The sequence below is a fragment of the Ursus maritimus genome, unplaced genomic scaffold (assembly GCF_017311325.1).
Source record: "Ursus maritimus isolate PB19 unplaced genomic scaffold, ASM1731132v1 scaffold_20, whole genome shotgun sequence".
NCBI classification, from domain to species: domain Eukaryota; kingdom Metazoa; phylum Chordata; class Mammalia; order Carnivora; family Ursidae; genus Ursus; species Ursus maritimus.
Window position 1 is genome coordinate 15,201,239 of NW_024424453.1, and position 18,441 is coordinate 15,219,679.

An 18,441-nucleotide genomic window follows, 5' to 3' on the forward strand; every position below is an offset into this window, starting at 1 on the left:
CCCCACCCTAACACACATACAACAGAAAATATATATAAAGTTAAGTATGTGTGTGTGTGTGTATATATATATATATTTTCCCCTTTATAATTAATGAAGATCTTGCAGGGAGCAAAGTAATTTTTCTTTAAATAAAGCAGTACTAGAATGAAATATGATTTTAAACATATAAAAAAATGGACATTGCTGCCAGATGTCCATCGACAGACGAATGGATAAAGAAGATGTGATATACACACACACTCACGTGTGCGCACGCACAATGGAATATTACTGAGCCATCAAAAAGAACGCAATCTTGCCATTAGCAATGACATGGATGGAACTAGAGGGTATTATGCTAAGTGAAATAAGTTAGTCAGAGAAAGACAAATATCATATGATTTCACTCATACGTGGAATTTAAGAAACAAAACAGATGAACATAGGGGAAGGGAAGGAAAAATAAAATGGGATAAAATCAGAGAAGGAGACAAACCATAAGACAACTCTTAACTATAGGAAACAAACTGAGGGTTGCTAGAGGGGAAGAGTGTGGGGTAAGGGGTAACTGGGTGATGGGCATTAAGGAGGGCACTTATGTAATGAGCACTGGGTGGTATATGCAACTAATGAATCACTAAACTCTACCTCTGAAACTAATAATATACTATATGTTAATTAATTGATTTTAAACAAAAAAGAAAACACAAAATGGAAAAATAGAAATGAATCAAGAATAATTAAACGAAATAACTAACATTAAAAAATGAGAATACATTTAAACCATATGATGTATACAGTAGTCCCCCCACTTATCCACAGGGGATATGTTCCAAGTCCCCCAATGGATGCCTGAAACCATGGATAGCACTGAACCCCATATATACTATTGTTTTTCTACATATACATATCTATGATAAAGTTTAATTTATAAATTAGGCACAGTATGAGATTAAGAACAATAATAAAATAGAACAATTTTAATAATATACTGTAATAAAAGTTATGTGAATGTGGCCTCTCTCTCTCCCAAAACATCTCATCCTGATCATTCAGGATATGCTGATCTTTCTTGTTCTTGTTACGGTGTAAGATGATAAAATGCCGACATGTAAGATAAAGTGAAGTAAACGACGTAGGCATTGTGACATAGCGTTAAGCTACTGTTGACCTTCTGAGGAATATCTGCCTCTGGACTACGTTGACCGTGGGTAACTGGAGCCATGGATAAGGGGGGACTACTGTATTGTTTTTAATAATGGTTTTAAAATTTCTTTTTCTATAGAGACCAAGTCTGGCTGAAAGAAATAAATTGGTGATAAGTGGAAAAAAAAAAAAAAAGAAAAAACAATGATTCATAACAATGTACGTGAAAGTGCTGAAGAAAAAGTTTACCTTGGGATGGCTATAAGCATTAAAAAAAGACTGAAAAGATACACTTGCAAGCATTCCTGGGGAAACTGTTACTTTGTTTCATATGAAAAGATCAGCAGACACATGACTGACTCTACTGCAATTATAATTGATTTATTTAGGTCCTTCATATCACCACCAGGACTTTATAAAACTGTATTCTCCACCCCCACCCCCAAAATCTATAACCAGATGTTGTCCTTGATGGTTCTTAAAGGATCGCTATTAAGATTCATTGAAATGTGTCCAACCATTGGCTTCCCATCAATCCCTATAACATGGTACTGATACCATTCTTAATGAATCAGCGGACATGAGGGCAAAGGTGTAGAGAAAGTAAAAAGTTATTTTAAAATAAATTAAAAATTAAAATTTTTAAAATAAAATAAATTTTTTAAATGAAATAAAATAAGATAAAACAAGGTAAAATTAAAAATTAAAATAACGCCAATCTATCTGGATTTTGTGAACCCTTGAAGAGATGGTAAAAAGGAGAATAATCTGGAACTGGAGAAAGGCAAAATTGACAAACAATTCTACAGATTAAATCCTGGTAAAAATGAACACTAACATCAGGAGAAAAGTTTCAAAATACAGTTGTGGCAGATGCTGGGTGAGCAGCATTTTTGCCCAGCCTTAAGTAAAGTCAAAGCACACTATCAATGAGCTGAACTTGGACTCAAAATTGTTTAAGAAGAGGTTAAAAAAGAAGACACAATTGTAAATACAATGATATATTTCTTTATTTTCACGTATATTCTAGCTAAAAGAGCAAAAGTACACAAAAACAAAAAATAGAAGCAAGGCTTTGGCGGAAAAACATGCATCCAACAAATTATGTTAATGTCCAGACAAAAAGACAGTTAACTTTGTAAATTTCTACTTCATTGATTCAGGGAGAAACCACAGCATGAGTTTTAAAAGTAACAAAAAAGTAAAGTTTGAAATCTTTTACTGTGGGAAAACATTAACCTCTTTCTCAAAGAAAATTATTCAAAAAAAAAAAAAAAGAAGAAGAAGAAGGAGAAGAAGAAGTGACCTAATTGACAAATCTGGAAAAATCAAGAAGAATAAATTCTGGGCCACTTGGCGTGACATTCTTTCAAACAGACCTACCAAATGTTTCTTTGTGTTTTGGGGTGAAAAAGACTGTCACTTCTCCAACAACACTGATTTGATGGTCCTTGGAATAAAAGTCAGTGTCCAGTTTTAGAAACATAGGAGAAAATTCTTAATTTTGTAGCTTGTTTTACATTCTGGACAATTAAATGGATGCAAGTTATAAAGTACCAAACTAATAATACCACTACATGGTAAGGTAAGCAGCCTGAAAGCATCTGCAATAAATGTACATATTTGATATGAAAATCCTTTATTTACATTTTTACCAGACACTCAATTTTTTTTAAAAGTCAGTCTTCTATGGCATTGTGGTATTTTTCAAATGAAACCGTCAAGTCAATGATTTCTTTCGACTACAATAAAGAAGATACGGCAAGAAAAATGCTGCAGTGCCATCTTCTGGGAGGACATTCAAGAAATCCCTTAGTTCTAGGTCCACAGCAACAACTGACAACGTTTCTGTTGGTAGGACAGAGTATCTGAGTTAGAACTGCAAGTCTTTCTTTCATCTAATTTTCTTACCACTCAACCAATTAGAAGCTAGTTCAGGCAACAAAATGTTATCACCACAAAAGAAAGGGAAAACAAAAGATGGGTCTTTTAAATCCACAGACTGCTTATGGTTTTAACAACTTCTTATTCATTCTTTGTAACACGCTTTGAAGTTTATTTTATATTAGTTCCATGCAATTTTGATTTACTGTTTCATTGCTGGATTATGTCATTATTTTTCAATATACTTCTATTAGCCTCTAAAGAAAAATGCAGCCATATGGTTACTGTCTTTAATGTTAGGGCTATATTGCAGCTAATTTATAAAGACTGCTACATGAAGTGCTATTAATCGATGGATGATATTTTCCTAAATTAGTTCCTCTCTATTATGAGATTTCCATGTTATTAGTAAGCACAAATCTGTCTTCATGACCATTTTTTTTCCAAACTGTAAAATAATGTACTCTTGTGTACATCTTCAATTACTAAGGGATTTAGGAAACATTTTTATAAAGAGAACTATGTAATTTTAGGATTCCATTGCTTCTTGATACGTACATGCTGCCCTCTGCTGGGAAGAGAGGGGGTGACACTTAAGAACAGTGTTGGAGATAAACACCGGGGCCGTTCCCTGTGTGATCCACACCGGCCCACCACTTACTCTATCTGCAGAGTGACTAAAATATAACATCTCCTGCTCAGATGTGCATCCATCCAAAATCATCTCTCTAATATTCTGCAACCTAAATCATGGAATGACATGCCCATATTCCTAAAAGGTAATGAATGGATCAACAGTGATGCATGGGAAAGATCGTTAACTCTGGAATCAGACAGATTCTGTGACTTTAAGAAAGTCACTTAAGCTTCTGAGTCCCAGTTTCTTCATCTATAATGAGGTGGTGCCATCTGCTAGCTTCTAGAGTCCTTTAAGAATTAAATAAAACACAATGATGCATACCTAAAATATTAATAGAAACTTAATAAACAATGACTACTAGTTTGCAAAACCCATATGAAAAACGTGAATTATCAATAGTTCCCTATCAAACCAGCTTATTTTGCCTAAATGTGGAGGCTGTAAATAGTATCCTAGGTATAAAAAAACTGAGTTAGGGGCCAATATCAAGGTTATAGAGCCAACAAAAATCTTGCCACTGCCCGATTTTCCTCTTCTGCCAACCAATGAGGGGCTAATATAGGTTATAACTCCAAAAATAAGGTCGATATCTTAAATATGTAGAGGACTTTAAATCCTCCAGTGTGTCTAGAAAATATTCATCAGATGCTGAAAAGAGTTATTTCTGGCTGATGGGATTTTAAATGACTTTCTAAACTTCATTTTTGTAATTTACTACAGTAGTAAAATTTTCAATAATAAGCACAGTTCATTACCACAAAAGTAATAACAAATATTTCCTGGAAACAAGCCAATCACTAGCCGCAGTTTCAGTGGCTCTGCATTAGTGCAATGGTTGTCAACCAGCATGATTTTGCTCCCCAGGGTCATCTGGAAATGTCTGGAGACATTTTGTTTATCATAACTGGGAGAGTGCTACTGGTATTTAGCAGCAAGGAATGCTGCTAAACAGCCTAAAATGCATATACACAAAAGCATTATCAGTCTAACATGTAAATAGTGCCAGGGCTGAGAAATGCTATTAGATAAGAAATCCAAGCTCCTAAGCGTATTATATAGATTCCTGACCTCCATCTCCAGCCTTACCATCTCACTGTTTTGCCTAATGTTTATTCTAGAGTCAATCCTGAGCTTCTCATTAGTCTCACGATACTCAAACATTGGCTTGCTTCCCGTCACTCAGCAACTCTAGTCCTGGTCTCCTCTCAGTGCACCACAGCTCCTCTGAACATGGACCTGAAGTGACTCAGGTGTCTTCCCTTCAAATCAATAGAGAATGCTTCCCAGGGAGACGCATATTGCTGGTGAGGAGGGCAAATCAGGAAAAGTGAATGAAACGCTCTACCAGCTCTTTAGGTTTGGGAGTCTAGTAAACATAAATCCCAGGCAGCACTTAGTCTTCTGAGCCACACACATACACGCATGAACATGGGTAGGCACACGCACCGACATATTTTGATGATACAGGAAAATGGAACCTTTGGAGGAATGATTATGGGGAGGTTAGGGATAGAGAGGGCTGGATGTGCATGAGGAAAGGACGAAGTCCTCTGACTGAGATAATTCTGCTGCTGAGCTCTGAAGACGGGGGTAGCTGCTCTGCGAAGTGATCCACCCACACGAGTTGTGCGATCAACGTGACACAAGGGGGACAAGGCAATCAAATAGCCGATGTTTCCACCTTCTGGAAACCAAAAATTCACTCGGGGACATGGGTAGGACAAAAAGTCAGTATCAAGTCACCGCATCTTCCCGGCCACAAGCATGCAACTTTACTTAGACGGGCATCTTCAGAAAAACACCCTCCAAGGGCCACTGGCTCCGCCTAACACTTTAAAAACCGATCACGTCAGCTGGAAAACAATTCCAGCTCTGTCAATTCCTAATCTTTTATGCACACTGAAATCAATATAACCACACCCTTTGTCCTCAGGCCAACAATTATCTAGTGATATTAACACATAAGACTAGAGCAATTGATAACCATATATCAGGATTTATAAGGGACTATGAATTATGCAAATTCAAACAATACCTATGTTATAAAACACTGCATAATTTATAGATACTCAACTTTTAAATCCTGGGGAGCCTTGTTATTCCTCAATACTTGCTTACGGTTATAATTAATAATAATAATAATAATCTTAATTTCCTGTATGCAACAGATTAAGCACTCAGGTCAATTAAAAATGTAATTCTATTAATGGCTATCCAAGTTTTTAAAATACTGAGGTCTTGAGTTTCTAAAATACTGAGGTTGTGAGTTCTACTATGATAATTTGTTAAGTGTTTGAAAAGATTGACTTAAAAACATCAGCTTTATGGCTAGAAGAGATAAATGACTATCCAGTGTGATGGGGGAGCATATCAATGCGGAAGTAAGCTCTTGAGATGATTCTGCTATGATCCTCTTCACCTCATTTGAGATTCTCACGAAAAAATTGGAGAAAGCAAGGCTTCAGCAAATTAGGGAAACTAAAATTAAGAATCAAATTTATAATCAAGCAAAAGAGAGCATTTTACCTTTTAATGACGACAGGTAAAGCTGACCTTTCTCTCCACCACATTTTATTCTGTGACAAAGTTCAGGCAGCAGCTTTTTCCACCACAAAGTCTATCTTAGGAAAAAATGAATACATTTTAAGTTTGGGGCATTTTACATTCAAATTTCTAACGAGAATAAGAGTGTGCAGGAAAGCACAGGGCAAAAATACAGCATGTTGGTTAAGGTGCCAAACTTTGTTACAACAGAAGTTTTATCAGCAGCCAGGCTTCTGTTTAAACTATAACATAAATCAGGTTTGTAACTTGAAAATCTAATGATACGTATGTTGTACATATGTACTTGGCTATTTTCAAGAAGGAACATAGACATGTCCTATTATCATCTGTTAGGTGACAAGAAGGAAGGAAGGGAGGAAAGAAGGGAGGGAGGGAGGAAGAAGTACTAAAGTTTACACTCTTCTAATTTCTTTTTTTTTTTTTAAGATTTTATTTATTTATTCAACAGAGATAGAGACAGCCAGTGAGAGAGGGAACACAAGCAGGAGGAGTGGGAGAGGAAGAAGCAGGCTCATAGCGGAGGAGCCTGATGTGGGGCTCGATCCCATAACGCCGGGATCACGCCCTGAGCCGAAGGCAGACGCTTAACCGCTGTGCCACCCAGGCGCCCCTGAACTTTTTTTTTTTTAAAGATTTTATTTATTTATTAGACAGAGATAGAGACAGGCAGTGAGAGAGGGAACACAAGCAGGGGGAGTGGGAGTGGAAGAAGCAGGCTCATAGCGGAGGAGCCTGATGTGGGGCTCGATCCCATAACACCGGGATCATGCCCTGACCCGAAGGCAGACGCTTAACCGCTGTGCCACCCAGGCGCCCCTACACTCTTCTAATTTCTAAGCTAAAGACCATATAGCCCAGAAAATATTTTTCCTTCATACATTGCTTCCCAAATCTTCAGGTAATATCTCACTTGATTTCCAAGCAAGAGGTTTTTAATGACGATAACACACAATCACCATTCATTTTAATACCCTCTAAAAGTACTCAAAGCATATAACATATTAAGCATTATTTCTGCCTTTGACCCACCAAGACCTGTGAAGTTGGACTGATATAATTTGTCCCCATTTTGCAGATAAGGCAACAAGATTATCAAATCTGATTATCACTGATCAAGCCTAAAGACATAAGCTGAAAAGCGTACCCGATTTTCTTCTTTCAATTCATGATTGGCATATGGAATGATCGCCTCTGGGCATCTTTCTAACAGTGTGTCTATACACTGTTCATACTCTTTCAAACGTGTCTGGCACAGAACATGGACACTGAGGCCGGCTATAGAGTCTTCTGAGAGTGGTTCCAGGAATGGAATAATGGAAGCTATGTCAAATGAAGGACCACAGAGAAGAGACTATGAACAGAAAAGTGAAATGTTACAAAATGAGGCACCCAAAAAACTAAAGCACAATACCTAGAATACAATTTTTTGAAAAAAGACCAAACGTCGCTTGCCAAAAAAAAAAAAAGGAAACAAAAAGATGAATGCTGTTTTAGAGCACATGCATACAATATTTATTTATAAGTCTAAGTTGACTTAAGTATTAAATAATCATGAAACCACCTCCAGTTTAAAGAATAAAAATCTGTTTAATAGAAAGGAATCACTTCTAAAGTAACATGATTTTAGTTGCTTTGGATAGACTGCAAATTAAAACCAATGGGAATGTTTTAGGACTCTATCCTAAGGAAATAATCAACATTGTAGTCAAAGATTTATGTCCATTTCATTTCAGGAGTAATTGTAATATTGAACAACTAGGATCTATGTTAAACAAGGGATAAGTAAATTATGGTACAGTCATATGGTGGGATATTATATAGCCATCAAAATTGTTTTCAAAGGCTAGTTAATGAGAAAATGTTCATAACAGACTGATGAGTAAAAAATGTCAATACAAAATTATATTCAGAGCAGGATCAATTTTGTAAAATCTACGCAGGTATATGCACATATAGAAATGCTTTTGGAAGAGCAATGAAATTTGAAACAGAGGTCAGCTCACTGGATGGAAGGACAAAGACTACTTTTTATTTTTTCACACCTGTATCTTCCAAATGTTCTATAATAAGCATGTACTACATATGAGCCAAAAATAAAATTTAACATTTAAGAAAACTAAAGCAATTGTTAATAACCTAATAATTTGTATCAATACTATTTGCCACACACTGAAAGACACAGAATAGTAGTATTTGAGTATTCAGAACTTTACCAGTATTCTGCTTTTAAATATTTAAACTATAAATACTACTTTTGATTCTACCGCCAAAAGAATCCCTGCTTTCCCTTTCTTCTGGATAAAGATGAGATGGTCGTATCCTGATTTTTTTTCTTCCGGTATCTTTTTTACTACAGCATCTTCTCAGACGCATAAGAGGATATGGAATGTGATCTACTCGTTTACAGTCAGCGTGATTATTTTATTCCAAATATCTACCAGGGAATGGCTAGGAGTATAAGGTTGGTCCCTTTCCTTCCTGCAAGTTTAATAGTCCTCTTTGTTTGAATCATTTCCTGACAACAAGAGAGCAAACATGATAATCTTCCACTTGTAGGATCTCCCACATGAAAGAAAACACAGATTATTTCTATATTCAACTTTTGGTTAATTTGGATAAGGGGCAGGGTAGGGAGGAGCCAGGCATGGGTAACCCAAACCGTGGTTAAAGGAAACTACTCAAAGCTTGGTAAAAATTGATTACCCATAAACTTTTACTCAGTTTTATCCATATCATCAAAAAGTTTAAAAATAAGAAACACCAGACAACACATACTTCACTGAATTTAAAATGCTCCAAAGGTTACTACTACTCTTTAAACTACTCTTGACGTTGTCTGCTTCTTAGCAGAGTGCTCCCTTTGTTTTCAGTAGTGGAAATGGACTCCTTTCCACACCCAACACATGCACATTGATTTCCTTCTGTCATCTACAGCCCTCTTTCTCAGCCGAGTCTGACGGGCTGGAATCCACAGACTGTCTCCTCCACCTACACAATCTAAGGAGTGGTGGTTGGCAAGGAAGTGGGGGAGGGGACCAGGACGATTGTGACAAAAGGCAGGGCATTTACCAGTGACGGTGTCTTTCCAAATAGCAGCTTTTTGACATTAGATGATTTATAGGTTGTTTTTATTTTAAGTTTGGTACAAATATACTATTACAGTGATTGAGGACCAGAAACAGACACTCATATCAAATCTGTGTGGTGATGGTGGGGTGTGGGGCAGAGAGGAATCACACAATTTTGGGAAAGTTCTCCAGGTAATTCTGAACCTCCTCTTCCTCTAGGTGAAAACAAATGAGGTTCTTTTTATTTCTTGGTGGTTATTTTTTACTTAATGACTCAACCCACCAATAATCTAGAAAAAGATATAATTAGGAAAACAATTCTTAAAAGTATAGGTTGACTACATTTCTATTCTTTAACAGCAAAGATTCCCAGAATGTATTCTTTTTAAATACTTTAAAATGAATTTTAAAAGATCACTCAATTACACTTTTTCGAGCAGTGATTATAAATATGCTTTTAAGCTTTATCAGGTGAGATTTAACAGCACTAGCGACAATTGTGATTTTAAATATGTAATTAATACATGTATTCTGAGAGGGCAAGGCCCTGCCTGGCTTATCCAATGCCACAGAACACATTCATAGCACATGCTTGAGGAATATTTGTTGAATGAATGTGTTTGAGGCTAAGCCCTAAGAAGCCTCTGTCCCATAAGGGTACTAGAGATGTGAACCAACAAGAATTTTCTCTGGCAATTTTTTATGAATGTAAGTAACCCCATCCCTGGATTTACAACTCAGACCTGTCTAAAGGCTGAGTCTAAGCCATATGGGCTCTGGAGCTTCTCTTCCTGACCCCATCCCCAACGTGACATTTTGGTTTCTATAAGCAGTAACCACGCTTACACCAGTTCCCAGTGTAAATCAGGGGTTGCAAACTCAAAGCCTAAAGAGGCCAAAACGGATGATAGAAATGAATGAAGGCAGCTGGGTATAAGGAAAATGGACACCAGACACTGTATCTGGACCAGGAAGACCCAGAGGGTGGCACACGGGACAACGTGAGCACTGACCACAGAGGGGAGCCACTAGTTCGTTCCAACTCTCAGGTCTCAGAGGCAGTGAAAGCTCAGGGTTACCAGTTCTGCCGAATTTTTCAAGAAAAAACTTGAAACTCAGAATTATTCATTTGAAATTTCAATTTGTATGTGTTGGCACTACACTGGGCAGACCAAACAAAGCAGAGTGGGGGTCATATGCAGTCCTGGGCCCACAGGACTACATCAAATAAAATCATTTCCACATCTAGCCCAGCTTGGGCCACCAAGTCAAAGATGGACTTTGTTTCTCGTTTGCGGTCAAAACACTGTCACAGTCAGAATTCTTGCAGGATGATATACATTTTCTGATCATACTTTTTTTTTTTTTTTAACTCCTCCTCAGGAGCCAGATAAACTGGCTACTTTAACCTACTTTCTGTAAGACAGCAGTGGTGGGCTTGGGCTAGAGGCCTAACATATATGAATGAACACTAAACAAAAAATAAATTCCATCAGTAAAAACCGCTAAACGTTTGCCGTATTTCCATTTCACGAGTGTTTCCAAGCACACCCTGAAAATGAGGCAAGACAGTTAGGTGACCTGGTGAACTCACTCTCTCTCTAGGCAACAAAACCAGCCTTCGGGAGCTGCCAGCCTTCCTCTCAGCAGTTTCAGGCGGAGGCGGGAATGTTCTCCAGAGCTCCTGAGTATGCCTAACTGTGGTTTTACCCCCCCCCCACCCCGACCAAAAAAGTATACACTCTAGATTAACAGGACGCCTGAGGTTTTACCAAATTTAAATCTGATACTATATTGTAATATGCATATACATTAAAAAAGAGGCATTTTTATTTACCTGTAATTTTGAAAGGTCTTCTGTATAACTTTTATCCGCTAAGGAATCGGATGATATTAAGACATTAACCCAAGGATAGATTAAGCCATAATGACTACAGGCATTAATCTAAAATGTAAAAGAAATTTATCATAAACAAAATACAACAAAACAAGAGTCTCTTCATCCATTCCACAAAGAACAAGCAATTGCTAATCTTCTGCCATGTCACAGAGTTAGTATACACTTGCCTGGGAATGGGAACAAACGTCTTTTAGAATATATGCCCCTGGAGAAGTCTCAGCCTTGCTGCCTCTCCCTGAATGAAACTGTATCAAAACTGGAAAGCAAATGCACTAAATATTTCTCTATTTTTAAATTTTTTATTTATTTTTTAAGATTTTATTTATTTGAGAGAGAGAGAGAGAGAGAGAGAGAGAGACAGCATGTGCACAAAGGGGGTGGGCACAGAGGGAGAGGGACAAGCCAACTCCAGACTCCCTGCTGAGCACATAGCCCAACAGGGGGCTCCATCCCAGGACCCTGAGATCACACCCTGAGCCAAAGTCAGATGTTTAACCGACTGAGCCACCCAAGTGCCCCGATGGTTCCTTCTATTTTAAATTTCAAAATACGGCAAAGAAACACTTTCTAGCAAAAAAAGCAATACTGCTTTTCGGGTAATTTTACTCAGAAAAAGTTAATAGTAATATTAGAACTTGTATTGCTACTATTTTCCTTGTTAGGCAAAATCTCTTCTGTAAGTTCTCAAGACAATTCCCCTAAAGCCCCCTTAGTCAAGAAGTCAGTAACTTTTCCAGTAAACACACATTAGGCGTGGCATCCATGAGAGGCAAAAAGAGCGAGAGGGAGACGGGGACAGAAAGTGGTAAAGCAGAGTTGTTAGGACTCCTGCAAGGGCTACAGAAGAGCTCTTATGTGTGCAGCTGACAGGAAATGAGTCCAGTAAGGAAGTCTCCCTCCCACAAGCCTTCCGCAGTTCCTCTTCCACCAGGGAGGTCTGCAAATGGGTCTTTTCTTGTGTTCTACTTTGTAACTAACCCCTGAGGGAGTATAGACATGTTTTGGGGAAAGCCCCTCCCCTATGCTTTGTCCACAGAGGTACCACTGCAAGTACGTAATGTAAGAGCAGCAGGACACATTCTTTACAAAACAAAATTACTCAAAATGCAAGGAACTTTACTCATGGACAAGATTTAAGTATATTTTTAATTCCTGCTTATAAGATACCTGGTAATATAAATTAGGTTTGATTCTCAGCCATTAAAAATCACAAGGTACATTACTGCAGTGTGTAGTGTATAAGTTTAATTTAACGTATTATTCTATTCTCTCACCAGATCCTCTGATGTTCGCAATGGTATGGTGTCAGGGGGCTGCCTCTTGGATAATCTCCAGATGTACTGCGATGTGAGCTTGAAAAAGAGTTCCTGGAGAACCACATCTGGGAGACCTGCTATGAGCTGAGCTTCCCAAAGGTCTACCAAGAGCTGAGGAATGGTATCTTCGTCCTTACCACAAAGCACCTTGAAAACAGTGAAACAAGCCCCCGTATCCCAGATCAATATAGTACCAATCAAGTTATAGCTAGTCTGATCAGCACTCCATCATATGGGCCATGCATTTAAACATGTATCATTAGCATTCGTGCCATAGCGAAGTAGATTGAGATATCTGAACAGAAAACAGATTCTAGGTCGCATGAATGGAATTTTTCTAGATACAGTCTTTTAATGTGTCCTTTTATAAATTTGGTATGTGTAAGTCTTTTTTTCAATAAACAAATGCAAACTCAGTCTCTTATTCTGCTTCCTGTCCCCCACCAATTTTATCAGCCTATCCAGAACCACTGCATTTTGAAAGTGACAAACCTTAAAGAAGGAATCTGCTTCTTCGATTCCAATTTTGTTGTTCTTCTGTAAGCCCAGAACTGAAGCCACGAGCAGTCCGGGCTGAGTGTCCTTCAAGTGTGCTGCAAGCTCAGTGGGGACAATGTGTCCCTTTCTCTGTTGAATCAACAGCCGAGGTTCCAGAATGAAGCCGCATACCAACTTCATCTTCAGATACACAAGAAATTTGGATCAAAATGTACGTTGCTTTCATCTTGAACATACATGCCAGTGCATTCAAGGTTCATGATTAAGCTGTTAATACTTCAATCTCAATTTTTTCTTTAACCACAAAGCTCTCACTCTAAGAAGGACATCATTGTTAATTGCCTTTGAAGAAGTTAATATTTAATTAAGCATCAGGATATCTTATTTTTGTAGAGATCTTTATATTTAAGTCTACTTGTTTGAAAATAATATACCTTAAGAATATAAAAGGAATATACCTTAAGAAAATTCATCTTTCTAAAATTGTACTCTTCAAAGCAGAGGGCACCTCAGTGTTGACTTGCTCTCTTCATCATAACAACACATGTCATTTGTACAACGATATAGCACTTCTGCTCTCTTGTTTTAGAAACTAAAGTCATACTGTGGGCATTTGACCACAGGTAACAAAACAACAGCATAGGAGCACAGGATCGGAAGCCATATTGCCTGCTCCAAACCCTGGCTCGAACACTCACCAGCTATGTGATCTTGGACAACTCATTGATTCTCTCTTTGTCTTAGTTCCCTCATCTTTATAATAGGTATAGTAGTAGTATCTAACTTACAGCATTGTCGCAAGAATTAAATATAAGATAGCATATGCAAGGGGCTTACAATAGACCTGGGATGTAATAAGTGCTCAATTAACATTACCTTTTAATTTCCTCCTCTAATGATTAACATCTTCGGCTCATGACCCTAAATGGGCTCTCTTTGAAGGAAAAGCTACCTTTTCTTTGATATATCACTCAAATACCAATCTTCCACAATGTAATTTGTGATTTTCTCAAGTGGAGGCCATTTCCTCAACTACTAGACTCCTAAGGCTCCTGGTTAGCATCCCACTTGCTGTACTTGAATACACAGCACTCCGTTCTGTTTCCGTGGACATACCATATCCCTCATGCTAGATTAGACTGTCAGCACAGGGCAGAGCCTGTACATTCTTTAGTTCCGAGTACTGTGCTCTGAAAGTAGCTGACACAAAGTTAAGAGATCTTTGGATACCCATTGCTACCAGTGATTATTCTTATTTCTTTTTCATTTACCAGATCCAAAGCCCAAGCACTCCCACTTTGGGTCAAATCTTTTCTAAGATTAAGTCTATTTTCCTTTATGACTACGAAGAAATGAACTAGACAGCAGCCAGAAGACAACTAAACGCCTTAGGACTACCAGGTCCCATTTCAACCTACTATTAAAACCAAGCAGGGCACTGTACCTCTGGATGCTTTTTCATTTCATTTCTGTGCATGTCAAGATCTCCCATTTTCAGAGCCATTGCTGCTTTGGTCAATGTCACCAAGATCGATGAAAACCCAGAAGGATCCAGCTTGCTTAGATAGCTCATGGCAGTTAAAGGGTTAATATTCTTCATAGAAGGACTACAGAGAATATGGGGCAGCTGCTTTGGCTCAGCCACATGGAACATATGAACCACTTTTGCTGCTAATTCCTTTTGTGAACGTGAATAAGAAATAGAAGGTCAGTTAACCAACAGAAAGCAACAAAATTAGCAAAAAAGAAAAAAAGAGATACAAAACCAAGATACAAACTTCCAAACGACAAAATTATAAGTATTACATTCGGATTAAAAAAGACCGAGTTCATGGTGATAATGTGGGAGACCTGAGATGACCTGAAGTGATCTCTTTGCTGAGTTATAATGAAGAAAAAGCAGTGAAAATATGTACCGAGGTGTGGCTAGCATTTCTAATTTTAACAAGAGTTCAAAAGAAGAAAATAAATATTTGATTGAATTACACTTAAAAGTACACTTAAAAATTACAGCTTAGTACAAAATATACTTAATGAGGTAATTTATACGAAAAAATTCATTTCTCTCAAAACCTTAAAACATTTGGTCTCACAATGTTCAGCTTTGCATATCTGCACTCAATTCTTTTTAAAAATACATGAGGGGCTAAAAATAAGCCTTAACAATGTCTTAAGGTCACTGGGCCAGGATTTCATAAGTGAAGCTTTAGACACTTGGAATTTGGGAGAACTAGGACTGTGCAAAGGGCTGCAGATGAGAAGGGGGGCAAGGTCCTGGGGGGTGTGTCGTTCTTCTAAAGATACGCTCCTGTTACATTGGGCAGGTCACTCAACCACAATGGACCACATTCCCCCATCTATATAATGAGAAAGGAGGAGAAGGTGATTATAATTTTTTCCAAGCTATAATTCTAGGATTATTAATGAAGAAAAGGACACATTCATTACCTTTTTAGGAAAAGAAGAAAATAATACCAAAGAAAAATATTTGGAACCTGACTTGTAAACAGTATCACATAAAATAAATTGCTAAAATGAAAAGTTAGGAAGGTCAAATATAAGTAAATAGAAAACTATATTCACTTCACTTAATTCTTCATCCAGATTTTCATAAAGTGAATGATTAATGTAAAAGATTAACCCCCTCTCATATTTCTGCGATCCAGCCTCTAGTACCCAGTCCGCTCGGGTTAGAACTTCGGCCATAGATAAACCAGACATCTTATAGTATGGCAAGGCAAGGTGGGAATGCTGGGTGTCAAGCCTAAAGGGAAGGAAGTAAAAAAAAAAAAAAAAAAAAAAACCCTCAAATTTGTCATTTTTAAGCCCGGATATCTAACACATTTGATAATAAAACAGATAATGCTTTCTGGATGACATAAATCTCAAAATACTCTTCTACAACCATTAGTTGAAACAAGTTCCTAAGTTTGATTCTGTAAAGTCCTTCTCATTCATACAGTTTCTTTTTGCCTGCTCATAATCAAAACAGAAAAATAATTCATTAAGTGAATTTTAGGATTTATAATTCTGTGGCTCTAAAATAATGGTGTTGATGGGCATGAAAAATCTGTTGTATTGATTTATAATCATTCCTATGGGTCAAGCAAGCCTTTGAAATGATCATATACCAAAAAATCTATAGAGATCGTTCTCAAAAATAAAACCCACTATTCATCCCAGGCCTTTTCTGAAATCATAAAAGCACTGACTACTAAGATTAAAGTCACAGACCATCCAAACAGTATCTCTCTCTTCAGGCTCACAGGCAAAAAACTAGGGGCGCCTGGGTGGCTCAGTCAGCTAAGCCTCTGCCTTCGGCTCAGGTCATGATCCCGGAGTCCTGGGATCGAGCCTGGCGTCTGGCTCCCCACTAGGTGGAGAGCCTGCTTCTCCCTCTGTCCCTCACCCCTCATACCGCTCATTGTTCTCTCTCTCGCTCTCTCTCTCGAATAAATAAATGAAATCTTTAAAAAAAACACAAACAAAACAAAACAAAAAAACAGGCAAGAAACTAGTAATAATGGCTGTCTCTGAGATTTTCATGGTCATGAGCAGGCCCAGAAGACCTGAAAGAAATTTCATTCCTAAATTAAGTGGAGGGAGACTCCTGAACTGGAGATTCATGGTTCGTCTAAAAAACTGTAACTCCTTGCAGGCAGGAAACAGTCATGTTCATCTCTGTGACTCTAAGCTTAGCACGGTCCCTGGCACACAGTATGTGCTCAACAAATGCTTATGGAATCAATGAATAAATGGGCCACCTCCCGTCATGCGTTCCCCCATTCATCAGCTAGCTACCAGAGATGGAAAGCTAGTACCTACACGCAAAGCTCGAGATGGCTTCTCTAACAAGTTCCCAAGAAGCCTCACCAACCTGCTGTAGCAGTCTCCAAGGTGCCCACAGCTTTCTTTAAATGCTTCCAAAAGCTCTGCTTTTTCCCCGGGTTCCAGCTGATGGGCGTCCATCAAGGCAGCCCTCACTAGCAGATGAGCCTCGCTGAGCAGGTGGATGCAGCTCTGGGTTTTTGCCGTCTTGTAGGTATTACTGTAGTCTACCTGAAACAAAAAAGGCCAACGGCTAATGCTGCTGCAGAAAGACACCCAGAACTTTCCTGGTTCTTAAGAATATCTATATATTTTGTTAGTAATGTTCATGTTTAGACACATTGAATCCTAAAAACTAAAAATTGGTTATTTAGCATTCTGATACGGCCTCGCTGAGGTGTTCTTTTCCCCCACAATCCATGAGCCAGTTTAATACATACGTGATTAATACCTACAAGCATTCCCTTGTTAAACAGTGCTAATCACTAGACAAGGTAGAAATAACGTTGTGATACTAATAACACTGTTAACTTAGCAATAATTTGATCACGTGTCAATAAGGCTAACAAACATGGGAAACAGTTAACTTTTTTAAGTTCTGTGATTTACATCTTTCTTAAATTCAGACTGAGCATCCTTCCTTTATTGAAGTTTCGCTTGGCAAATTCAGTTTCTACCTGGTCTATTTCTGTCACCCACAGTGAGCTTATTAAAATTACCACTAGCTTATCTGAGTCAATCAGTATTTTCAGAGTCCAGCAAGCAGGTCAACTAGATGAAGTCTTAAGACTGGCAATTAAGCAAGATTAAAAGGACAGGGCAAAGCTGATACAATTATTGGCATTAAAATGCCAGGGACAAACCAGGCAAAACCTTGAACTGATGATCAAAATTAACATCATCAATGAGGGGCACAGGAATCACGTGCCTCCTGATGTAACTCCCCGAGAAGGACACAACGTTACTCACGCAATATTCTGGCTGAGAATGAACACACATAACCTGAATCTAAACAGGGAAAAAAAATAATAAAAAATTTAAAAAGGTGGAGGGGCAAAAATTTATTTTCAAAAATGTCCATGCCGGGTGTCTGGGTGGCTCAGTCAGTGAAGCATCTGCCTTTGGCTCAGGTCATGATCCCAGGGTCCTGGGATCGAGCCCCGTATTGGGCTCCCTGCTCAGCTTCTCCCTCTGCCTGCCGCTTCCCTTGCTTGTGCTCTCTCTCTCTGTCAAATAAATAAATAAAATCTTTTAAAAAATGTCTATGCCATAAAAAACAAAGGCTAAGAAATTATTCTGGATTAAAGGAGGCCAAAGAGACATGACAATTAAATGCACTACCTGATGTTAGACTGGTCCCTATACTGGAGAAGGAAGATACTAGTAGGTCATTACTGAATCAACCGACAACATTGGAATATGTGTCATGTTAAATATATTAGGCATTTGACGGTACTGCAGTGATGTAAACAAATACTCGGATTCCTAGGAAACATACAATGAAGTATTTAGGGGCATTCAGCTCTGATGCATGCAAATTACCTTCCAGTGGATCTCAGTGTGTCGGTTGGGGGGAGTGTGTGTGTGTGTGTGTGTGTGTGTGTGTGTGTGTGT

At 38.1% G+C, this 18,441-nt stretch overlaps 2 protein-coding genes across 7 annotated transcripts in view; one reads left to right on the plus strand and one right to left on the minus strand.

Annotated features, from left to right (window-relative positions):
• The window catches only part of LOC103678054 (ceruloplasmin), a 58,494-nt gene extending 45,577 nt beyond the window's left edge, over positions 1-12,917 (plus strand). For 3 of the 6 annotated variants that reach the window (XM_008707355.2, XM_040636687.1, XM_040636688.1), the window contains 2 exons: positions 8,574-8,678; positions 12,463-12,599. In XM_008707355.2, coding sequence (XP_008705577.2) covers positions 8,574-8,677 — 104 coding nt within the window. In that variant the 3' untranslated portion in view covers position 8,678; positions 12,463-12,599. Of the gene's footprint in view, positions 1-1,267; positions 1,844-7,292; positions 7,355-8,573; positions 8,679-12,462 lie in introns of those variants that run through there. The other 3 variants (XM_040636686.1, XM_040636685.1, XM_008707362.2) reach the window with 3 other exon arrangements.
• A 1,621-nt stretch (positions 12,918-14,538) lies between these two features.
• The window catches only part of HPS3 (HPS3 biogenesis of lysosomal organelles complex 2 subunit 1), a 25,401-nt gene continuing 21,498 nt past the window's right edge, over positions 14,539-18,441 (minus strand). Inside the window, exons 9-10 of the mRNA XM_040636689.1 lie at positions 16,877-17,058; positions 14,539-14,677 (exon numbers count right to left, since the gene is read on the minus strand). Of these exons, the coding sequence (XP_040492623.1) occupies positions 14,671-14,677; positions 16,877-17,058 (189 nt within the window). The 3' untranslated portion in view covers positions 14,539-14,670. The remainder of the gene's footprint in view (positions 14,678-16,876; positions 17,059-18,441) is intronic.